This window comes from Conger conger, chromosome 10 (assembly GCF_963514075.1).
Source record: "Conger conger chromosome 10, fConCon1.1, whole genome shotgun sequence".
Taxonomy (NCBI): domain Eukaryota; kingdom Metazoa; phylum Chordata; class Actinopteri; order Anguilliformes; family Congridae; genus Conger; species Conger conger.
In genome coordinates this window covers 42616071-42639050 of record NC_083769.1, presented here as the reverse complement: position 1 = coordinate 42639050, position 22980 = coordinate 42616071, and the positions used below count along the sequence as shown (strand labels likewise).

At 40.8% G+C, this 22980-nt stretch overlaps 3 protein-coding genes across 4 annotated transcripts; 1 reads left to right on the top strand and 2 right to left on the bottom strand.

Annotated features, from left to right (window-relative positions):
• Positions 1-352: 352 nt before the first annotated feature.
• mad2l2 (mitotic arrest deficient 2 like 2) lies at positions 353-7888 on the bottom strand. 2 transcript variants are annotated; one of them, XM_061259189.1, is made up of 9 exons: positions 7785-7888; positions 7230-7279; positions 6685-6803; positions 6230-6301; positions 5882-5982; positions 4801-4895; positions 4556-4629; positions 1251-1343; positions 353-880 (listed from the first exon to the last, which is right to left on the bottom strand). In XM_061259189.1, the coding sequence occupies exons 1-9, from the start codon at positions 7859-7861 to the stop codon at positions 839-841; spliced, it is 723 nt and encodes a 240-aa protein (XP_061115173.1). In that variant the 5' UTR covers positions 7862-7888; the 3' UTR covers positions 353-838. The 2 variants fall into 2 exon arrangements, with proteins under 2 accessions (XP_061115173.1, XP_061115174.1); XM_061259190.1 differs by having other exon boundaries at positions 7666-7818.
• A 2119-nt stretch (positions 7889-10007) lies between these two features.
• smim1 (small integral membrane protein 1) lies at positions 10008-11454 on the top strand. The gene is made up of 3 exons (XM_061259228.1): positions 10008-10116; positions 10664-10777; positions 10892-11454. Exons 2-3 carry the CDS (start codon positions 10686-10688, stop codon positions 11013-11015), a joined length of 216 nt encoding a protein of 71 aa, XP_061115212.1. The 5' UTR covers positions 10008-10116; positions 10664-10685; the 3' UTR covers positions 11016-11454.
• Positions 11455-14991: 3537 nt separating this feature from the next.
• lrrc47 (leucine rich repeat containing 47) lies at positions 14992-22741 on the bottom strand. The gene is made up of 7 exons (XM_061258982.1): positions 22110-22741; positions 21362-21823; positions 21075-21191; positions 19887-20002; positions 19222-19324; positions 18142-18231; positions 14992-16091 (listed from the first exon to the last, which is right to left on the bottom strand). Exons 1-7 carry the CDS (start codon positions 22695-22697, stop codon positions 15864-15866), a joined length of 1704 nt encoding a protein of 567 aa, XP_061114966.1. The 5' UTR covers positions 22698-22741; the 3' UTR covers positions 14992-15863.
• Positions 22742-22980: the final 239 nt, after the last annotated feature.

Below are 22980 nucleotides of genomic sequence, written 5' to 3'. Positions count from 1 at the left end.
TTTATGCATTCTGTTCCTCATGAATGTTTCAATGTTTTTCAATTAAACATTTTTTTATTTTTATATTATTTTTTATATTTTTTAACAAGGGCCATCAGTTGCCCAGATACATGAGCAAAATCATCAAATAAGTTGATATAATTCCAACATGGCTGAATGTTAGGATGGACTTTAACCCGAGAGGGATTCAGACGAACCATTCTGCACTATTAAACTTGAGTTACTCATTTAAGTCACCAGGTCTATTTCAGAATCACAAGCACAGGAAGTGGAGAGGAAAGCGGTCTAATAATAGCCAATTTTACATAATCTTTACTCTGTATAGTAATACATAGTAAAGAATAGTAATGGGAAATGTTTCATACCCCAGTTTTTAATGCATAATACAGGAAATAAATGAAATTGATTTACATGATTTACATATTAGGAAAAATAAAATAACATTCAGCTAATTTCTGATGAACAATTATCAATTGTATTCTTTTCCAAGGCATTTCTGTGATACAGACTGTGTTGGATAGCTATATAAATCTGTGTTATGGTTACACACGTGCATGTATGAATATACAAAACATCACCAGTCATCAGGTCCACTGTGTGGTTGACCTCACATGCGCATGACATAACAGGAAATCACATGTAGCTTGAATTCCCCCAAGTCTCGTCTCCAGGCTGTGTGTCAAAGGCCGGTGCCTCTGCTTCACATCAGCAGTTCTACATGGCCTGCTTTAAAGCACAATGCCTCAGCAGGCCCGAGCCTTGCGTCTTCCTTCTCACACTGCACACTGCTGACACTGCCGAGTCCAGCAGCCGGGCATGATGGGAAACGGAGTGTGGGCTAAGACGCCTTCTGAGCCCTTTCCTCCACGTAGAGCTGCATCTGAGGAAAGAACGCACCTTCCATTTCTTAAAAACAGATTTAAACTCCCGATTTTCAACGTCAGCTGCACCAAAATGTTTCGGAGCAATGTAAACCATGACAGTCGGCATTCTAAACGGTGTAAAAAGACTACATTTGATTGTGAGAGAGAGGCTTATTGACAGTGTAAAAATCATAGTGTTGGAGTGTAGCAGGGTGGTTAGTGATCTTGTAGTCTTGTAGTTTCATTTCTCAGGTGGGATACTGTTATTGTACCCTTGAGCAGGGTATTTAATCTGAATTAATCCGGTGAATGTCCAGCAGTAAATATAGATTGTATGCCTAAAAGTGCCTAAAGTGTAGAATGTAATTTCAGTGCAAAAAGCCTCACTTTTACGATGTCAGACGTCATCGTTTTCAGCGGAATGAGTCTGGGTTCCCGCATGTGCAGCTCCTGTTCATCTGCTACTATCCAGGGAAAATCCTGGGAAAAGATCATCCATACATTTACATTGCTACTATGCAGGGAAAATCCTGGGAAAAGAGTATATCCATACATTCACATGACATAACAGTTTTAGCAACCCAAAACACACAGCTCTACGATAGTGATGATATACTGGTTCACTGTACAATCTTTTCTTTTCAAGCAGTTCTTGTTTGGAGCATTACATTTACATCATATTAATGGCATTTGGCAGACGCTCTTATCCAGAGCGACGTACAGACTAAGCAGGAGACAATCCTCCCCTGGAGCAATGCAGGGTTAAGGGCCTTGCTCAAGGGCCCAACGGCTGTGCGAATCTTATTGTGGCCAAACCGGGGATCGAACCACTGACCTTGCGGGTCCCAGTCATGAACCTTAACCACTACGCTACAGGCCGCCCAGAGCTTTATTTATTACACAAAAACATTTTTTTTAAATAAAGGCATCTACATGTAATGGGTATGAAGACACAGTATACAGTATAATCACTGCCAGTAGGTTTTAAATTGAGATTTATGAATGTACACTTAAACAGCCGGTCTCCCAGCATGTGCCATCAAGCCCCTCCAGCTGGTCCAGAATGCTGCAGCCCGCCTGATCACCAGTCAGCCCAGGTCGGCTCATGTCACTCCGCTTCTCATTGGCCTCCACTGGCTTCCTATTGCCGCACGCATCCGTTTCAAGGCCCTAGTGTTGGCATTTCAGGCTGCCCCACCTTACATACAATCCCTGATCACTCCCTACTCCCCAGCTAGACCACTCCGGTCTGCCAGCTCTGGTCGCCTTACGGTTCCCTCTCTACGTGCACCTGGCGGTCGAGCTGCACGTTCACGCCTGTTTTCCATTCTGGTTCCTCAGTGGTGGAATGACTTGCCTACCACTGTCAGAACAGCAGAATCCCTCCCCCTATTTCGACGCAGACTCAAAACCCACCTTTTCAAACTCTACCTTAGTCCTCCCTCCTGATTTCCCCTGCCCCTCCTTTCTGATATCCCTATCCTTGTCTAACCCCCCCCCCCCAAAAATAAATAAATAAATAAAATAAAATAAAATAAAATAATGCACTTCTGATGACAGCATTTCCTGTGTATTTTGCTAGTTTCTGGATGTGATGCTCTGACTTATGGTAGAACCTATGCACTTGTAAGTCGCTTTGGATTAAAAGCGTCTGCCAAATGACTAAAATGTAATGTAAATGTAAACAGGTAACCGACAACTTTAGAGATTACAGATTATCACATATTTACAGTATGAACTGAACAACAAAATTAAGAACATTGTCAGTTGTTGGCTATTTGTTTTTTACAATCAATTCAACACTAATTTCAGAACGTTGAGGTCATTTTTCAAAACTGTAGACAAAAATCAGAACGGATAATCAAAATGCACATTTTCCAAAACTCAACACTTTTTTCAATCGCTTGATACAATATTGATACAATATACATAAAACAAAAATCATTTGATCACTGAACCAAATCACTTGTTCACAATGACTTAACTTTCAAAGTATTAGCATTTCAAAATTAAATACACACATTACATTTGAAATGTTCATTCATTACATCTCAATTCAATGTATTTTTTTCATTAGCCTACTTTTGTAATTTTTTGGTCGGATGTGAAACCAGTTTGGTCAGTTGGTCTAGTTGCGCCACTCTAAGCCATAAAAGGTTGTATGCATGAAACTAGTTTATTTTGTAAGCGGCCGCTTCCCCATGTCTACTTACTGTTGCCATATTATAGTAGCCAAGTTTGTACTGAAAACAAAGATATGAAACACTTGAAAATATTGACTTTCCATCCATTACAATGCATCTAATTACCAATGTATCCAACTACTAAAAATTATAAGTGTAACATTACTCTGAAAGCATAGTTTCATGGAAATAGATTACTTGTAACAACATTCCATGTTTAGATCATGAATGTTGTAGGATAAATACATTTAATACACATAATACCAATTACTTTTGAACAGGATCAATTTTACCAAATTATCATTGAATGTAATACTGCATCACCATCCTTTGTCACAGGGGTTTTCAACCTTTTTTTGACATGCACATTTGAGCTGGTGGTCAAATGACTGATGATTGATTTTACATAGCGTTAAGAGCAGGAGTAAGGATGTGTATCCACCTGCAACAACATAGCAACAACATGGAGCAGCCAGATGATCCATGTTAGAATATAGATCAAGCAGTGAGAGGAGGAAGAGGAGGAGGAGGTGGTGGAGGTGGTCACTAGAATGGCAGACGACAAGCACTCCTTCAGAGAGGTGGCCTTGTTTCTCATCTTAGAGGTGGGGGGTTGTCCTGGTAGAGGACAGTGTCTTTCAATGCAGTTCAGGATTTTTTCCCACTTTGTACCTATAATTTTGTTGCCATGATTACAGTTTTTTACAATTGCTAAAAATTGACTTTTTCAAAACTCTTCATACAACTCTCTGCACCAATATGCAGCTTGTCAGTTCATTTCATTACCAAATGGATCAAAACTACCAAACCACTGCGAGCATGTCTCAACTGAAAAGCACCAGCACTAGAAATTTGCATCAATCATAGAAAAATGATCTAAAAAACAGTAACAACTAATGACATTACAGTCGATGCACTATTTTCTGTTTGTGATTTTCAATTTTGACTGTAGAAATGTATCGTTTTTGGTGGTTCAGCCTGATTTTTTGTAAAAGCAATGAAAAAAATCATTGAGTTTGGTCCACATACAGTGCTCTTGTGCTATCTGTGAAAAGTTCTAAAAAATGAAAGTAAAAATGCTTGTTTACAATTGTAAAAAAAAAAAAAAAAGAAAAGTGAAAGAAACCCACAGTCAAAACCTACAAAATCTGCTGATGACTTTGCAGATTTTTTCGATGAGAAGGTCACATTGAAATTGTACTTCCCTCTAGGGTCTTTCAGTGCACTTCTCCCTGGTTATGGGTATGCACTTTGTTGTACGTCGCTCTGGATAAGAGTGTCTGCCAAATGCCATTAATGTAATGTAATCTACATTGCCCACTAGTGCAGAATCTGAGAACTGCAACTTGGGGAAGGCAAGGTTAGTGACACTGTTTTTCCCCACTTCTGTTAGGTCTTACAGGGTGAAAATGTGAAATGTGAAAAGCTCTATAACACTGAGCCACTATAACAGCATGTTTTAAAAAAAAAAAGTTTCATTCTTTTTCCACAGAAAACTAAACCACCCACCTTGATGACTTGAATCTTTTCCATATTGCGTGTGGCAGCTTCCCTGGTGTGCACCAGCACTGTGAAGGTACATCCTGCAAAAGGAGGAAACATCTAACTGCAGAGCACTCTCACCTCATACCCCCAAACACACAACATAGTTACAGATTGCCACTCGAAGCCCATCAGTATTCAATCTCACAGACTTTTATTAAAATCAGCAGGACTGTACTAGAAGGATATTCTATGATGAAGTGGAATCTTACCAGGAGGGTTGTTGTCCAGAACTGCATCACAGACACTGATCTTTAGGATGACTGCTCGAAGTAACTGCTCCATGTGTGACAGCAAGGTATCGGAGCTGCGAAAAAAAAAAAGTGCCAATAGCACCAATTAAAATAGTACTTGCATTACCAGCTCAACCAATCAGGGCTTGTGAGGATCACGTGGCAGGCATTTCACTCAGAGGATCCCCACATGGCAACCAGCTAGATTTGAAGCAAAAGCTGAGCTGGACAGACCATAGACACAGTCAAAGTTTAACTATAGAGGATGACCCCCAACTGCCCTTACTTAAAGGTAATTTCGGACTGCAGCAACAAAAACAAACAACAACACGCACTGTTTTGGAAAATTGACCTCTTGAAACTCTTCTCATAGTGTTCTAGTAAGAAAATGTTCGCCAAACAGGTGTGCTGCACAACACTATTTATGTGCTTTGTCTTTTTGAAGTTTTAACTTTAGCTGACCAACTATATTATAAGCAAGCAATTTATTTGGTGTGTACCACAAACAAGGTTTAGCTAGTATGTAAGATAAAAGGAACATGTAGCTGCCCAAATTGCACTCCAGACAAGCGATCACTGAAACTATATACTATATTGCTTATTATCCAAGCGAAGAATACATATCTAGTTATAAAACGATACCAGTTTGTTATCAGTAGCAACAAGCAAATTTCAGTGATAGCTTTTCTGGAATGAAATTTGGGAAGCCTCACACCGACAATCTGAATAAGCCCCCACGCCATTGGCTGTGGCAATTTGAACCATTTTTCAACCAATGAGCTTGAATTATTGTACAGCTGTACAATGTTTTGGTACAGATTGACGGCCCGTCAACTGTATATTTTGAAACCAGAATTCAAGGACTATAAACACAGGCAACATGTCAGTGAGCCTTTTTCAACCATAGGAAGGGGTTTACAATTGTCTTGTAACAATGTTTTAACCCAAAAATCTTACCTATTGTCCCTTTAATTAGCCCTCATTTACTTACTGTTCCAAAGAATTTACCTACTTGAAGCAAATTCATTGGCGGTACATTCAGCTAGCCTTGACCACTGACCTGATGGAAAGCAGGGGAGGCTGGGAGATTTCAAACACAAATCTCTCCACTGGATGGTGTTCCTTATCCATAATGACAAGCACCACTTTTTCTACATCATTCTGCAGTGGCCAAAAAAAGAGACACGTCACTGCTCTGTTCAGTGCAGAGGCATAATGACTGTGGCTGTGCTCCATATCATTACATTACATTACATTACATTACAAAGCATTTAGCAGACACTCTTATCCAGAGCGACGTACAACGAAGTGCAGATCGAACACAGGAACAAGTGTGAAGAGGACCCTTGTCCTATATCAGGACTTAATTAATATCTTTCATGTCGCACTACTGCAAATGTTTCCTTACCTTCTCAATGAGGGGTTTTACACAATGTAGAGTGTCCTGTATGTACTGGTTTAGTTCAGGGTGACAAGACATCTGAAAGATTATAAGAAAACAGTCTAGAATTACACATACACTTTCAATAAAACAGGCCTTGAGTGAATCTTACTGGGTGAAGTTCAATGTGAAAAGCTACATGATCGGTTCTTGATGTTCTATCAGATCATTATCATGAGCACACAATGGAGAGTGTCCTGTATGTACTGGTTTAGTTCAGGGTGACAAGACATCTGAAAGATTACAAGACCAAGCCAAAACGGTTTAAAATTACACATACACTTTTAACAAAACAGGCGTTTTTCCTTCTGACCAAAACAGATTAGCAGTGTGTCAAAATGTGGGCACTTCATTACCTTACTGAATTCATGAAAACATGCTAGTGACATTTCTAAAGATGTACAGAATGTTGCCAACCACACCTGGACCGGTACATTGTATTTCTTCCTCTTCTGAAATATGCCAGATGGATAAACCTCCCTGACATACAGGATCAAGTGAATCGCCACCTCCAAGAACTCGCACAAGATGTCAGCGACCACTGTAAAAGCACGGATGTTATTCAATGGCTTCTTGAATCAAGAACATGACATGGTCAGATCAACTCGACAGGCCGTTCAACCCACCTAGGTGTGTCAGACAGTGACTTGACAGTCTGGACAGTGTGTCAAACCAGGTCCTTAAGACGCTAAGAGTCTCTGCTTCGACTACATTACCTGGGAGACTGCACATATTGACAGATTTCTGTGTAAAGCATTCATGTCCCTAGTTCACGGGAAAATATAATGCATTTAATTTAACCTATGCACCCCCGATCACCTATCTTTTGAAGACCACTATATTACTATCATTAAATATGTAAAAACTTACATCACATTTCCCCTTAGCCTCCTACTAAATACACAGCTACAGCAGCAGTTTCCATGGATATCAGATACATTTAACAACAAGTTAAAAGGCAAAATACCTTGTCCAAAATTGAGGTCCTGTCTGGTTAGGGTGGTCATACTGCGATCACTGAAAGACAGAACCCAGTCATCCGATTGGAAAAATTATGTCCAATGTAATTTACTGTAAGTAACGAGTTACAAAACACGAGACCATGTCTATGCTAGGTAAGCTTTTTCACCCAGATGAACACGAAAAGGTTTAAATGCGGTGTCCTAGCTGGCAAGCTAGAGAATTAATGAACACAGTGAAGCACAGCCTGTCTTCGTCGTAGCAGTAGATTATAAAATAGGATAGCATGGCTAACTGTGGACTATCGAAAGGTGATGATAAATAATTAGCCTGCTAACCAAATTAGCTATCGCAGTGCGCGTCGCTAATAATGGCTAAATGACAGTTTAGGTTACCTAGTTCGCGACTCAACATTCCAAAATAGCTAAAACGCGCTACCTTACCACTGATTCTGTAGTATACAATCGGCGAACACAACCGCGATGTTGTGAATATCAATAGATTTGAAAAGCACTGTTTTAAAACGTGTAGGTAAGCGGCGAGCGTTGCTTATACATTTTACCAATTTGAATTGTGGTCTCGTCGCACGTCGATTACGATTATATTATGCGTACAACACAAGCACCCCTCGATGCTCATTGGTGTTTGTTTCTGTCAATAACAGATGGGCGGGAAGTCTGTATGGCTCATCATATTTGCAATCATATACGAGTCCACCTGTCCACACACAGGTGTTAGGTTTGTTAAGTGAATGTTCATGCATAATGGACGACTGATGCTATCAAGTTGTGTGGTCCCAGGTTCCAGGTTTGGCAACAAGCAGGCAAACAAACTGTTTAGCCTACTTGCCTTGTCCATTCTTGACTTCCAGCTATGTAATATATTGGTAGCCAATGTAATATTGTGTAAATTCAAGTGAGTTATCTATCTTTTGATGTGTTCGTGTTCATTGGTGCATTGTGGAAAAACAGCAAGAAAATTGGTACAAAGAATTGCAAACCACCATTATACAATTCACTGCAAACATGTGGATTCAGAGTGGCAGCTCAGTCTTCTGAATTGACAGTTCTTCAGCTTTGCCCATGCTGATGGTTGTGACCTCATTTTTAAGTGATAGAATAATTTTGGCACCTGTGGTTTTCAGAAAAAAAGAAAGAAATTACTAAATAAAAAACGTTGAAACATGAGAGTAAATGCATGGAAATAAAACTATAGTTTTCCTGTAGTTTTCCTGGGGTGACATGGCTCAGGCAGTAAGAGCAGTCTTCTGGCAGTCGGAGGGTTGCTGGTTTGATCCCCCACCCGGGCTGTGTCAAAGTGTCCCTGAGCAAGACACCTAACCCCTAAATGCTCCTGACGAGCTGGTCGGCGCCTTGCATGGCAGCCAATCGCCGTTGGTGTGTGAGAGTGTGTATGAATGGGTGAATGAGAAGCATCAATTGTACAGCGCTTTGGATAAAGGTGCTATATAAATGCCAACCATTTACCATTTTACCTGTATGTTGAAACATAAAATATATATCATTATCCATGTTGTTTATTATATGCAACCTTTTCCCTCCATTTTCATTAAGGGTGCCAATTCTGGAGCCCACTGTACATATTGTAAATTGAGATTATTGTAGTCAGAAATGCATTGTATGGTTTGATTAGGTCCCTATTTTTCCCTACTTGCTGGGTTATGATTAAACCTGCAAGCATGAGCATATGACAGTGACTAAAGCCTGAGAATTACCATGAAAATATTTTTATGGATTGCATGGTCATGTGTATCGTGAGCTGAAACTATGTACTTTTATACTGTAATGTCACATATCTGTGATGCTCGTGAAATGTGTGTTATCTATGTAATGCTGTAGCCTATATTAAGTGTGAAGTCAAAAATTTGTTTAAACATAATTATTCGATAATGGGATGATTACTCAGATGTGGTTATGCGGCTATGTAATTGAGAGTTCAGGCAGTGCATCAAGACACTCAGGTAATCCAGAGCATTAATATTTATGTGCCGATAGGAACCATTCTCTGATCAGACAGTGTTGCTTCATAGCTAGCTTTAATGAGGTTAGATTTGTGTTTTGATCGCTGACACCACAGATTCAATCCCATCTGCCTGATGCACTCCCCAGGAGACTTGACCTTGACATGTTCTTTGACCAAATAAATTGCAAGCTTCCTTACAACTGAAGGGGTAAATATCTTACATCACCCTTCACTATCCAGCAAGCTACTCAGCTGACAAAGCTGTCAGATCATGGCCGCATAGTTCTCATGAAAACATTAGAACTCTCAGTTTTAACAAACATAAAAAGTGCATTTATTAATTTAGTTGCCTGCTAGTGGAACGCTCTTGTACATTGCAATTTCTATGACGGCCCAATGTCTAATTTGGCAGGATGGCTCTGAGGGAGTCTATGAATAAATCCTTTTAATTCAGTTTTGCGTTTTTAGTTTGTTTTACTGAATCCTACTGTTTTTTTTTTTTTTTTAATAAACCGTTCACAGTAAGGCATATATGGTCTAAGGGTTTTTTTTGTAAAAACTCTGACGAACTTGAAGTTTAGACATTTCTGTATATATGTTTGTTTTTTGTCATAAATCTTGGATTTTGGCTGAACTGCCTGGACTGTCAATTATCTGTCAACTTAGCTCAAGGTAGCATGCGTATCTCACACTGCTATCGACAGAAACGGAAGACAAAATGATAACGCGCTTTGGAAAGTATTCAAATCGTCATATTTCACGTTTCATTGCGCAATTTAAGGAGATGTTGCACCTTTATGGGAGAATAAATTCTGACCCGTGTGAACCCAGCTCTTTCGAATAGCCTGCAAGATAAAGGTTGCTCAGAGGCGCCAGACGTATTTCGTCTCTGCTGATTTTCGTGACGCTTGGTAAGTATTTCAATATTGTTTAATTGTAAAATTAAAGACGTTTAATTTATATATATATATATATATATTAGCCTTACATTAGCATTGTGTAATGTAGTTACACAAATCATTCGCGACTAAACGGTATTCAGTTTATTGTTTTTTGCTTCAATGGCTTTTTTCCCCGTGTAGTTTGTCCATTAGCCTATTACCACGTTCAAAGTTCATGTTTAACTCTCACATTAGTCTGTTCTTTCTACCCGTGAAGCGTAAAAACGTCGCAAACTAAAAGACGAGTGTTCTCTGAATAAACCATATATTTCACATTCACTTTTATTTACGTGTATGATCAGCTGGGCTACATGAACCTCTTTGGTACCATTGCAAGTTCCTTTTTTAATGTCTTGAAAAGATCCTTAAGAAAAGTTGTAAACACTTTAAGAGGTTGATCAGAAGGCTGTACTGCACTCCCTAACATCTGGGTCTTTTAAGGCAGTATAAATGGTCACATACATATATATATTTAACTGAAGTATAGCCTACATTCACTTTGTATTTTTGCCCTTAGTGGAAGGGAATTAATCAGAAAAATGGAGGACAAGGAACCTGATGTACAATACAATCGCTGGAACGAGGACAACATCAACCTCAACGTAGCTGCTTCTCAATCTACATTGATGAGGTGAGGTTACATCACTGAATTGTCTACCCACAAGGAGGCTATAGACAGCCAATATAATTTATTTGGCACTGAAATATGCTTAATGGAGACCTATATCATCATTCCTCCATCCAGGGTCTATGACAGACTGTGCACGGGCAACCTGGGGATTGCAATGAAAGTAGCAGGAGCGTTGGTCGTACTGATCATCATTTACATGATCGGATACGTCACTGGATATTACGTGCACAGGTGCTGACGGAGGAGACCAGGATGCCGAAAGGAGTGTGTGAATTTCAGCAAGCTTTACACAGAGTGATCAAGCTATGTGTAAATAAACCTAGAAATCTACGAATGTTGAAAAAAATAATAATTTGAAGCATGAAGCCACAGTGTAAACACCTGGAGTAAATGTGCACTTTCTAAAGAGGGCTTGCAAGTGTGTATCTGTTCTGAATCCCTGTCTATTTGTGTCATGAAAAAGTGTTCTGTACGCTCCACTTACTGATGCCATTCCTTCTGAGATATTGCCTTACACTCCCTCCATGTTGTACACAGTATAGCTAGCTGTTAGAACGGATGTATTCAAGATCTGATCAAAGCGTTTTGAAATTGTAAAAATTGTATTTTGATATTGTAAAACAAATGCTGTCTTGATATTGTACTCTCAAATAAATGTGCTTTTTAATATACCAAAATACTGTGTCAAAATGAAAGACATCTCCCAAGCCAGAATCTCACCACATGACATTACTGACCTAGGGAGAAAATAATCATCCCAGGCAAGTTGAAGGAACAGCTGATGATCATTTGATTTGATATTTTTAGCAAGCATTGTCTGCCTGTGCAACATCAGTCAGTTGGTAGATCTTGCAGGACATTCACATGACCTTGCATCGTTTACATATTCAATGTATATCTCTGTAGATCCAACACACATTTTTAACCCTTTGGCTGATAATTATTTATTGATCATCTGGCCAAAATTCATAATGAGGTTATTGGTTGAGCATCCAAGTATATGGGAATGAACACTTTAATATCTAGTCTGGAAGACCAACTAGTCTAGTCGTCATTCAAGAGCAAATGTATCAATGCATTAAAAATTAACTAGTGGAAAATGTTCAGTGACACTATACAAATGGATGAGTATAGTGCCGCCAGTAAAAACAAAACAATATACAATATACAGTTTGTAAGAAAGCTAAGTAACTATGATATTTGTCAAAATAATTGGTTTTTAATGATAAATACCCACAATGAATGACCAAATTTGATATGACAGCAGTTATGCGGCTATGTAAGTGACAGTGACATGACCAGAGAACCATTTTATAATTCAATGCCAAGAAAAAGATTGCATGCAGGAAATATATTTCAGTTAAATGGTGTTCAAACTGTTCAAACAAACCAACAAAGTGCAAGTGCACGTTGAAGATTCAAAATTATTGACACAGACCAATGAAAGTTGTGAGGTAAACGTGGTGCTCAAGCTAAATTTAGTTAACTAAATTTATCAAGTTTAATTAAAAACGTCAACAACATTTTCTTTTCTTTTTTTCAGGAACAAATCGTGAAAGGTTCGCTTATAGACTATATAATCAGAAAAGCACACCAAGTGAATATCCCTGGCTCAAAGCAGCACGATTGGCGATGTTTGTCAATCGCCTTCATAGACAATCTTTATAGCAGTGTCCTGCTCCTCGCCAGAACTGATGCTTCTCATTGACTCACTTGACGGAGAAAAAATGCTCGCGTTCACTTTTAGAACCCACTCAGCAATTCTTTGGTGCGTGTAATACTCTTCCTCCGGTGAAAACAGCTCCTCTGGATTGACTTCCGAGCCGTCTTTTCCTTCGGTGCACTGAGATTCTGATTCGATGTTAGAGGCATCAGAGGACGATGCTTTCATTTGTTTCGGTTCAGAGCTCCCGGTGGCACCGTCAGTCTCGCGTGTCGTCACGCTGCACTCATTGGCACTAATGTTTCCCTGTACGGGCTCCTGTCGTTGACTTGATAGAGTCAGTGGTGCTGAACTTGATGCTGCGGTTGGCTGTGCATCCAATTTCTCGTTCGCACCCACGGACCTCCCGAAGGCATGTGCGCGCGAGGTAAGGTTCTTTATAGTGGAGTTTTGCAGTTTTCTTACAGTGAGACTACCGTGAATTAAATCCGATGTCGGTATTATGGTCTCATTCCGCTGACTTGGGTACTGTCGGAATAATGCGTTTTCTTTGTTCAAATTCGACGATGAAAGTCTCGTCTTAAACTTCGCCTTGGGTCCCTCGAGTTTCACGGGGAGACTTGGAGATGCGTGCGTAATTGAGCAGACGACCTCACCAGGGGTCATTCGGGAGCCCTTGATTGGAGGCAAGATGAGACTTTTTGTGAGCGATACGGAATTGGTTCTCCTGGGTGCATGTTTCTGAGTCGTTTGTGTCACCAGAGGACTTGATCTCGTTATGATTTCAGCGGTGTAGTTCGCCCATTTTCCGACCGGTCGGAAAACTCCAATCGTCTTTGCAGGTCCTAAATTGGGGACAGGCAGGTAGGAAGTATTTGGTCTGCCAATGCGCTGTATACTGATCTCGCAACTCTCTGCCGCTACCTCTTCACTCGAATTTCTCCATTTCATCTTCCTGTAGCTCTCTCGGTTCGATTCGGACCAAGCCTGCTTCTTGTGTCGAACCCTGTGTGTGGCCTTCATGGCCATTTCGTCATCGTTTCAGTGCGCTGCCTTCCAACGTTTCAAGTTGCATAGACTCTCGGTTTTTAATGATAATACTTCACACTGTCTTGAGCTTTCTTGACAATCTTTTATACTGTTGTTACTCATTCTGTGGCAGCTCACTTTCAGCCTGTCCCAACCCGGAATAGAAATGTGATAGGTAACATTACCCCTGAGTTTTTGGGTTAACCTCTGAATTCCCATCTGGGTCCACCAAGGAGGTTTATCTAAAATTGTTTTAATATAAATTGCGTGATGCTATTGGCAAAGACAGGGGAAACATTGACAGCTAACAAAACAAGTGCAATTTAAATTACCAATCTAAAACCCTACAGGAGGAGATGCATTATTGTTAAAATGTACACATGAGCATCAGGATGTCTCTCACATCCAATCAAGCATTAAATTCAGCTGCCTGCAGTTGCAACATACATTCATTTTCTTCGGATTTCGCTTCAATAAAGACCTAACACATTAAGTAAAATGAACTGGGTAACTGGGCAACTCCGGTCCTCAAGGGTCTACCTACTGGTTTTTGTTCCAACCAATGCCCTCGTTTTTAATTTGCTGACAGCTCTATAAATTACCCTGGCTCAAGCCTGTCCTTGAACATAGTAAAATCATTCTGATACACTTGCGGTCCACAGCCGTAGCTGGTACTCATATACACGTCAGATAAGATATGATTGAGTCAATTAAGACCAGAAGTTGGCACAAAATCCTGAAATGGATTGGTCCTTGTTGTCCATCCCTGCTGTCGGGCCTGAGTGGTCTTTTAAATGAGAAGCCAATCGCTTTTATTTGTGCATGTAACAAACTTTTCTTCTTCCATACTTATCCATACTAGGAAATTGCCAAAAGCGAAATCCCATACTTTTCTTCACTAGAAATCTGACGAAACCAATGGGCAAATCACTGTAAACTTTCTTTGGCATTGCCAAATGCATATTTTAAAAAGAAAGTACAATGTTTGAAGAATAAACAATATAATTTGCAAATGAGTGTTGGATTCTTTTTTCAACATTTTTATACTTCTAATCTACACATAATAAAATTATGTTTTTACGGGATAGATTTTGGGTTTTGTCATTTTCAAAGACTGGTTTTGTGTTTCCATTTTTAGGATAGGTTTTGTTTTTAAGATACAAAACCTCCCTATTGAACACATTTGGGGGAGAAAAAATGATTGGCTGTTTGGTTACAGCTCTACAATATAACATGTCCCCTTTCAAGTCATTCACAGCATATTTGCCTTTAATTTAAAGTAGAGCCGAATAAAATAATTGGAATACCAAGTCAAATCCTTATATGCTGTACATCACAGAAAATTGTGGCAATGTTTGAAGACAGATGCAGTTTAAAATATGTGAGCCTTCATCTAGAAAAAACCCCACAAAAAAACATCCTTACTACTGCTAGCAGTGACCATGTAAACCTTCTGAAGCCTGTGTGAGAAGGATCGATTACTATGCATTTTTATAAGCAGTAAATCACAACGACATTATAATTATACAAATTATTCCACAGAAATAATTTATTTCTTTCATGGGTAAGAATCGCATTCTTCTGTATAGTTCCAAAAACAGACTGAATATTGAGAAAATGGAAGATTCATGGATTCAAATAAAAAGAAAAATCCATCCATAAGACATCAGGTAAGCAAAAGGCATTGGTAACTTGGAAAATATCAGTTTTCCTATTAAAATGGAGATAATGGACATTATAATAATTCTATCAGACACACCATTGACCCAGGACATGGCAATCAACTGAAAACATATGGTGACAGTCTGTAACAGGTGCACAGTAAACGTTCCTGACAAAATATGAACACAGACAGAACCTTGCCTTACAGTGACATAGATATTTAATATGTGTCCCAAAAAATGTGTACAATCACTTCAGATCAGACATCAAATACATTTGCACCCTCCATCAGCTGTACATGTTTGGCATAAGTAGACTAGCATTAGCAGTGAAATTACCAAATACTGAGGTCACGTCTTTAAACGCAAAAATGAAATGATGGTTAAGAGCACATAGGTAAACTACAAATGGATTTGGAATCCGATAATCGTTTTTTCTAAATTTAAGATCCCTCCGTAGTGCCATTCCACTTTATACTTGCTGAATACAGGGGACAGTAGGTCAGCGTTCTCCCCAGATCGCCAACAGACACTGAATAACATGAAATCGAAATGTTTGGCGTTTCAGTTCGAACAGTCTAATAGGTGTACATACCTACAAATAGGTAGGATGTCAAATCAATGTGACCAAAGGAATAAAGAACAGAGAGAGGGCCACATTTATGCATTACATTTACAAGTATTTCCCAATTTCTCAAAATTACGAGTGCACTGGTTTGCATTTGGGACGGGACTAGCGGATGACGGCCAGGTTCGTCACCTCTGAAGTGAGGTCCGTTTTAGACGGATACACAACCTTGAGGTTCCCATCCGGGTCCACGACCCGGACCTGCTGCACGACAAGTTCCGATGAGGTCATTTCACTCGGTGCCGGTTCCGCAACGCTAGCCAGGTCCGACTCCCCATCTGAATGCACCTCCTCTTTGTGGTCGAAGGTGAATTTGTTCAGCTCGGCCATTTTCTGAGCAGAGGGGAGAACGAAGAGATCCAGTGAGCACGTGCATTACGATACACAACCCGCTTATATGACAGGCTCTTTGTACTGCCATTACTGGGGCAGTTTACCAAACGGTAATTTAAGTGGGCCACTCCGGCATTCTTTACACTATCAATTACTATGTGCATATGCATTACAGTTTGGAAAAGATTTATCGAGTGTATAGATTAAATATACAATACACACAATGAAATGAAAGGTATTCCCACTTGCACCAAAGAAAGAAGAAAGTAAAATCTCCTGCTTAAGGTCAGGCACTGTCCATTTTTTCACAGAACAAGTACAGTACATTCTCACTCTCTGTGAGAATGTTACTTGGCAGTTAACATGCATATATATATATATATTTGTTTTACAAAACAAAGCTTTTACAGTTGCCAGTATCTCTATTGAAGGCATATTTTACAGTTAGCTAAATGCAGAATTAAAGGCATATGTTCCCCTTTTGTGAACAAAATCTTGGCCACAATTCAGAATTATACATCACATATTAATCCAAACCACTGGTTCCTGGACTTTGTACTTTAGTAAACATTTAGATAAATTAACACAAACCAGGGTCAACTACTGGCAGAGGTGCACCTCTCGTTTCCCTGCCATTTGGAAGACTTGCATGGTTTCATCAGTTCTACAGATATGTTGGTTGTTGTGGTATCAAACTTGCATTCTCCAATTTGCACCTTGGTGGAAGATTCCCTTAACAGTATTGTTCTTTTGCTTGTTTGGCCTATATAGTTTGCAAGCAGTTGCAAAAGTAATTGAGAAATTTGAAGTTCCCAAACCATTGAAATTATCTTTAATCTCCTATGAAAACTGCAATGAAAATTGCCATCCAGAACTTCTCACTCAGGTGCTGACACACATAAAATATTCACAGGGTATATAAGCTCACTCACTGAGGATGGAGGGGGCAGGCAGAAGTAAAGGAAGGAAAGAAGAAAAAAAAAAAAAGAGCCAAGCAGTTTCTTTTACTCGGTTGAGGAAGTCATGTGACCACAGAGAAAAACAAGATCACAGTTTTGTCTTTCCTGCCACGTGTCACGTTCAGTGGACCACACTGTCAACAGACCTGGTCTAAGTGACGTCTCAACAGGCCTGGTCTAAGTGACGTCTCAACAGCACTCTCCTCTGATTGCACTGCAGGCCACGTACAGGCACGCAGAGTGTCGTTGCCCAACATAATAATATAATATAATGATTCAAATAATACAAATCCCGCAGTTTGCTATACCTTCAATGCAATAACTTATTTTACTCCTATTTGTAAAAATATATTCGATATGCACTTCCTCATCACATCTTTATCTCCCTGAAAACAGGGCAATTGCCTGTTCTTAAAGTGATCCAATGGTAATGTTTGATCAACATTGTGTGAAATTGAGAAAGCCAGTGAACAGTGTTACACTGTATACCCTGCAGTGGTACCACCATAAAGCAGTGAGCTCCATTATTCTGCTCATGGGTCCCTGAGGACACTGGGTTCAGCTGTCAAAAGAGCTCCACATAAAACAGAGCCCGTGACACAAAGCCCTGTACCGTGTGCACTGTCACCTGCCATCACTCTGTGTCTCCCGCCAAGGTGCAAGGTAGTGTCACAGAGTAAATATGGTGGGGGACCTTGCCACAAGAGACGATGAAATCACAGGAGGGCCAGAGGAAGACCAAAAGGCCAGGGTTTGCGCTTCTTGAGAGTATTTCATACAGCAATACACCAGACAATACACCAGACAAGCTCAGTAAAGTGAAGAATAGTATTTGAATCCAAAACATTACATTACATTCTATTACATTAATGGCATTTGGCAGATGCTCTTATCCAGAGCAACATACAGTTCATTAGACTAAGCAGGAGACAATCCTCCCCTGGAGCAATGCAGGGTTAAGGGCCTTGCTCAAGGGCCCAATGGCTGAGCAGATCTTATTGTGGCTACACTGGGGATCGAACCACCGACCTTGCGGGTCCCGGTCATGTACCTTAACCACTCCGCCCAACATGTATTAGAGCTTGGCTTACCACAATCAGAGCATCCATAACATCCTTACAAATCTGCAGACTGGAGGAGCTGGTGACCTCCACAAACAGCTCCGCAGTGGATTTCCTCATCTGCAGAGAACAGGGACATTCGGATTGTGAAACCTCCCAACAAAATCTACACATTCAAGTGCCACTAGCAGATCTTCAATGAAAAGCCTATTGGTTAAGATGAAGATTTCAACCATTCAATATGGAACCTACCTTTATGTTTTTGCAAGGCAGAAGGAAATGGATAAAATACTTTATTTTGCACAAATAAAATATGCTGCGTTGATGACACCTAACCAAAATTGCAAAAGGCATTTGAAGGGAAGCTTTCATATTGATGCAAGAGCAGTTTTTTATTAAAATTTCTCAGGTATATATTACTATTCGAGTCCGTTTTGATAACACGGACAAGGCAGTCGGCAGCAATAAGACTGTATTGTACAAAGGTGACTGCTGAGATGTACAGATGGAGGCAGTTCAAGCCATGGCAGGATAATCTGAATGGAAAAGTCACGCAAACCATTTGTTTACAGCTCATTATCCAGATAACTTGGTATCAGCGGTTAGGACAGGGGAAGTGGGGACAATAAACCTGACTAAGGCTCCTGCCATGTCACACTTGCCAAAGAATTATGCACACGGTCAATTTGTTGAATGCTGGATGGAAAGACATCCTCAATAAAAGATGCAATAAAGATAAAGCAGTTAAGATTGACTCAAACTGGACACATACTTAGGGGACAAGTACACAATTCAGGAAAGTCCAATTCAGCAATGCTCCTAGTCTTACTGATAAAAATGTGCAAATATTGCCATTTGCAAAAATGATTTGGTGGCAGTGTGACTGCAAATGGGTTCCCTTCTTCCAGTCTGTTCAATATGAAGCAAGTATTTACAAACAGCCTTTAAAACAACGCACATTCAAGAGCAGAGGTAAGTGAAGTTGTGGCCTTTGAGAGAGGGTTCATGCCTCTGGGCTTCATCAGTATGTCACATTTGTTAAGGTGTGACAGAAACTGATGTGAGCATGGCTTCCCTGCGGACCTGAATCCGGCACCGTCTGCCAGTTACCTTTGTTTTCTCACTGTTGGTGATTGGTGGAAATGAAATTACTTGATCCTGCGCATCAACCACACAGGGGTAGTTTTCTTTCCCGTCGAGAATCTGCAGGTATCTGAAAAGACAGGTCGCAGTGTCAGTCAACTGGTAGCGTCCATGGTGTGCCCCCACTGGCACTACCCTGTGGTCACTCATATTAACGGAAAACAAACCAACTCTGCAGATACCTTGTGCTAGAAGCCCAGGACGTCATCTTGCACTGGTACAATTTTACCGGCTCTGTCTATGTGACCGGATTGAGGGAGTGATTGATGTTAAAGTTCTGTGTGTGTGTGTGTGTGTGTGTGTGTGTGTGTGTGTGTGTGTGTGTGTGTGTGTGTGTGTGTATAACAGCTAAGTGGAAAAACAGCAGGATGGAAGGAAACCCGAGACACAGGAGACAGGGACTGAAGAGACTCGGTAATACAGACCCGACACACAGCAGGGACTGAGACTTTAATGTCTTGTCTATGTGGATTGTGTAATATTGTCTCATCTTGGTTTTACTTTATTATTTTTGGTTGTTGTTACTGATTGTATGTCTGTGTATTGTGTAATGTTGTCTTGGACTCCAGAAAAACAAGCTGGTCGTTAAGGCGTCAGCTATAATAAACACTAAACTGACTGGGGAGACTCACTTGTGGAGGCCTGACACGTTCTGTCGTTTCTTCTGCTTCCTCTGCTCCTCCGCTTCAAACTGGAGCTGTCTTAGCAGGTCCGCCGCGCTGGTCTCTTTACGGCTCAGCGGGACAATCTGCACGTGATACAGATGCACGCATGCACGCATGCACGCATGCACGCACAGACACACACACACACACACACACACACACACACACACACAGAGACACACACACGTGCACAGAGACACCCACAGAGAAACACACAGAGACACACACAGGCACAGAGACACACACAGGCACAGAGACACACACACACACAGGCACAGACACACACACAGGCACAGACAGACACACACACACACACACACACACACACATACATACACTTTCCTTACATAATGGAGACTTCCTATTAAATACAAATCTCTCCTCACTAACAGAATTTTGACTAATTTCTTTGAGATCTCAGATAATGGAGCCCGCACCAGGCCACTATAGTGATGGGCACTTGTCGTAGCTGGACAGATACCTCCAGTTGAAGTCTGATGACTTGACTGATGTACTTGCTCCTTATCCCGTAACAGAACGCAGATGCCGGAGCGGAGGGGAGCAGATGCCGAGCCGTCTGCCCTCAGCTCTCATTTATAATTAAGACGGGCAATAACGTGATGGCCCCAGGCTCCTAATTAAACCGGCCATTCAGAAACTGGATTCTACACAGACATGGGGAGCTGGCGGCCTACCGGCCATTAATAATGCATCGTCAGCCTACATACCGAGTGACCATTGTTTAATGGCGGATGCCACACTGATTGCTAAATGACAGAAGCAGGAAGCAGACTTCTAAAGTCCCTTCACTAATCAAGGCTAGAAGAGATTCAGGGTCAACAGAAAGGGGGACTCAAAGTATTCGCAAGATACTGAGGAATACTGAAGCAGTTTGGTCATGTGTAGCATCATCTATTTGTCAAACAAAACTAATGGCTGCATTTGAACAATTTCCATAAAACAATCAGCTTATTAACCTGGGCGAAGTGCAGAATTATTATAATTATTTTTTTCATTTTACACTTCGTTATATAAAATAGGCTTACATGTGTAATGTCTGTGAGAAGATTAGGAGTTTGGTACAAGGCTACCTTTACCAATTTCACGACTGGAAAAGGATTCATGTGATATTTTGGAAGCGATGAAACCACATACCTTCAGCAATTTAGGGGGTCTGGCATCATACAACAGTGGCCAGTGAAGCAACTGCAGGTCATGAGTTGCAATCGTTGCCAGTGTTCTTTTCCCGCACATGTCATCGTGGAGTTTGATCTGTGACAACAGCAGAATTCAGGAATACTTATTTACATCACGTTCTACCAAATGCGCAGAATTTCAAATCACGTACAGTGAACCAGGGACTCTGCTGCAGTTTATTTCCGTGTGCCACCTAGTGGTCAGGCAACACCATGTCAACGGGATGAAATAAATGCTTCCATTACCTGTGCCGTGAGAAACCTCTTAAGCGCATTTCCCGGCTTCAAGTTCATGCCTTTCACAACACAGCAGACGATGTAGGGCCGGACGTCCTTCACTTGGGCGGCAACTTTCACCGTGAATGCTGTCTCGCTGTCAGTGACATGAAGAACCTTCACGACCATTCGGTTAATCTCATCTACCTCGTCCTCATCTTTTTTATTTTTCTGTCGCTTGTCGGTCCTTTTCTTTTTGTCTTTCTCCTTGCTACTTTCCTTCTCACTCTCGTTGTGCTGGTTACCCTTTCCCTTACCTCTGCCGCCGGCCCGCAGGTAGTCTAGAATGGATTTAGTTTGGCAACCGTTCACCATCTTTTCCAGACGCTTGTCTTTCAGTTTGTTTCCCTTAAAGTTGATCTCTTTCAGCTTGGCGCAGTCGGCGAGGTCAAACGGGATATCAGTTAGTTTGTTGTTGGAGAGGTCCAAATTCTAAACGTGAGAGAGAGAGAGAGAGAGAGAGAGAGAGAGAGAGAGAGAGAGAGAGAGGATGAGGACAGAATTTCGCGTTGAGTAGCTGTCAGACAACTAAATCTGAATCTGCGGCGTTCTTTTCATTCCATTGCATTTAACAATCAGGCTATAATGCCACAGTTACATTTAAATGTAGCCTACCGCATATTATTAATCAATATTTTCTAGACGATTTACCATCAACAGATTTCTAGTTACACAAGCGAGTTAAGATATTAAAGTCATAGAAATATATGCCACAGACCTTAAGTGCTGACAGATAACTGATATCCCCACTCAATTCTTCGATTGAATTCTCCGATGCAACAATTGTGCTAAGGAGTTCCAGATGAGTTGAGTAAATGTCTTCAGGGAAGCGAGTAATGTTGTTTTTGGATATATTGATGGTGGACAGCTTCGTGCACCTGCTCAGTCCGTCTGGAAGGCATCTGATCTTATTGCAGCTGACGTTTAGTGTGTTGAGTTCGCCGAGCTGGGATAACTCGTCTGGTAAAGCCTCCAGTTCGTTCACAGAAACATCCAAAACCTTCAGGGACTTCAGACTGCCAACGGCTTTAGGAATTGTCGAGATCTTATTTCTGCAGAGAATCAAACTCTGGAGATGCGTCAGGTCTTCAATGCCTTGGTGAATTTCTACCAGACTCGGGCACTGGCTAATTTCAAGGTAATTCAAGAGCCTTAGCGAGTATATGTTGGGATTCAGTCCGCCCGTTTGGATTTTCCTATCGATGTTTGGACCCTGTAGCACAAGTTCGCGTCTCTTCTCTGATGCGGCTTTCTCTATTTCAGGCCAATTCTCCATCGTTTCCCCAGCACCGCTCATCCCCGCCATACTGTTCAGTGAACACCGGAAACAGGAAAACTAGCCAGCTCACCCGGTAGTAACCGAGTGGTGAAAGGTTACATAGTTAGCCATCGTCTCTATATGCTATGATACGGAATAATGTCAATGAATAACTTTGCGAGAAGTTAGCTTTAACTTATGATTGCGAAAATACAAAAAATAAAAATAATATGAATTATGATCAATAAAAACACCCTGTAAAGTTGAAGAAGCACTGGCAATACATTTACCACAATCCTCTTTTATCCTGTATCACTGCGCACGCGCACAC

Bases quoted from the DNA above. Each gene is read 5' to 3' on its own strand.
- mad2l2 (XM_061259189.1), bottom strand. From the start codon at position 7,861: ATGAGCATCGAGGGGTGCTTGTGTTGTACGCATAATATAATCGTAATC. The intron at 7,280-7,784 runs GTAAAATGTATA...TCTGTCTTTCAG, and splicing joins CGAGACCACAATTCAAATTG to TGATCGCAGTATGACCACCC. The intron at 5,983-6,229 runs GTAAGGAAACAT...TGGCCACTGCAG, and splicing joins TAAAACCCCTCATTGAGAAG to AATGATGTAGAAAAAGTGGT.
- smim1 (XM_061259228.1), top strand. From the start codon at position 10,686: ATGGAGGACAAGGAACCTGATGTACAATACAATCGCTGGAACGAGGAC. The intron at 10,778-10,891 runs GTGAGGTTACAT...TCCTCCATCCAG, and splicing joins TCTCAATCTACATTGATGAG to GGTCTATGACAGACTGTGCA.
- lrrc47 (XM_061258982.1), bottom strand. From the start codon at position 22,697: ATGGCGGGGATGAGCGGTGCTGGGGAAACGATGGAGAATTGGCCTGAA. The intron at 21,824-22,109 runs GTCTGTGGCATA...TCTCACGTTTAG, and splicing joins GTTATCTGTCAGCACTTAAG to AATTTGGACCTCTCCAACAA. The intron at 21,192-21,361 runs GTAATGGAAGCA...CTGTTGTCACAG, and splicing joins AGAGGTTTCTCACGGCACAG to ATCAAACTCCACGATGACAT.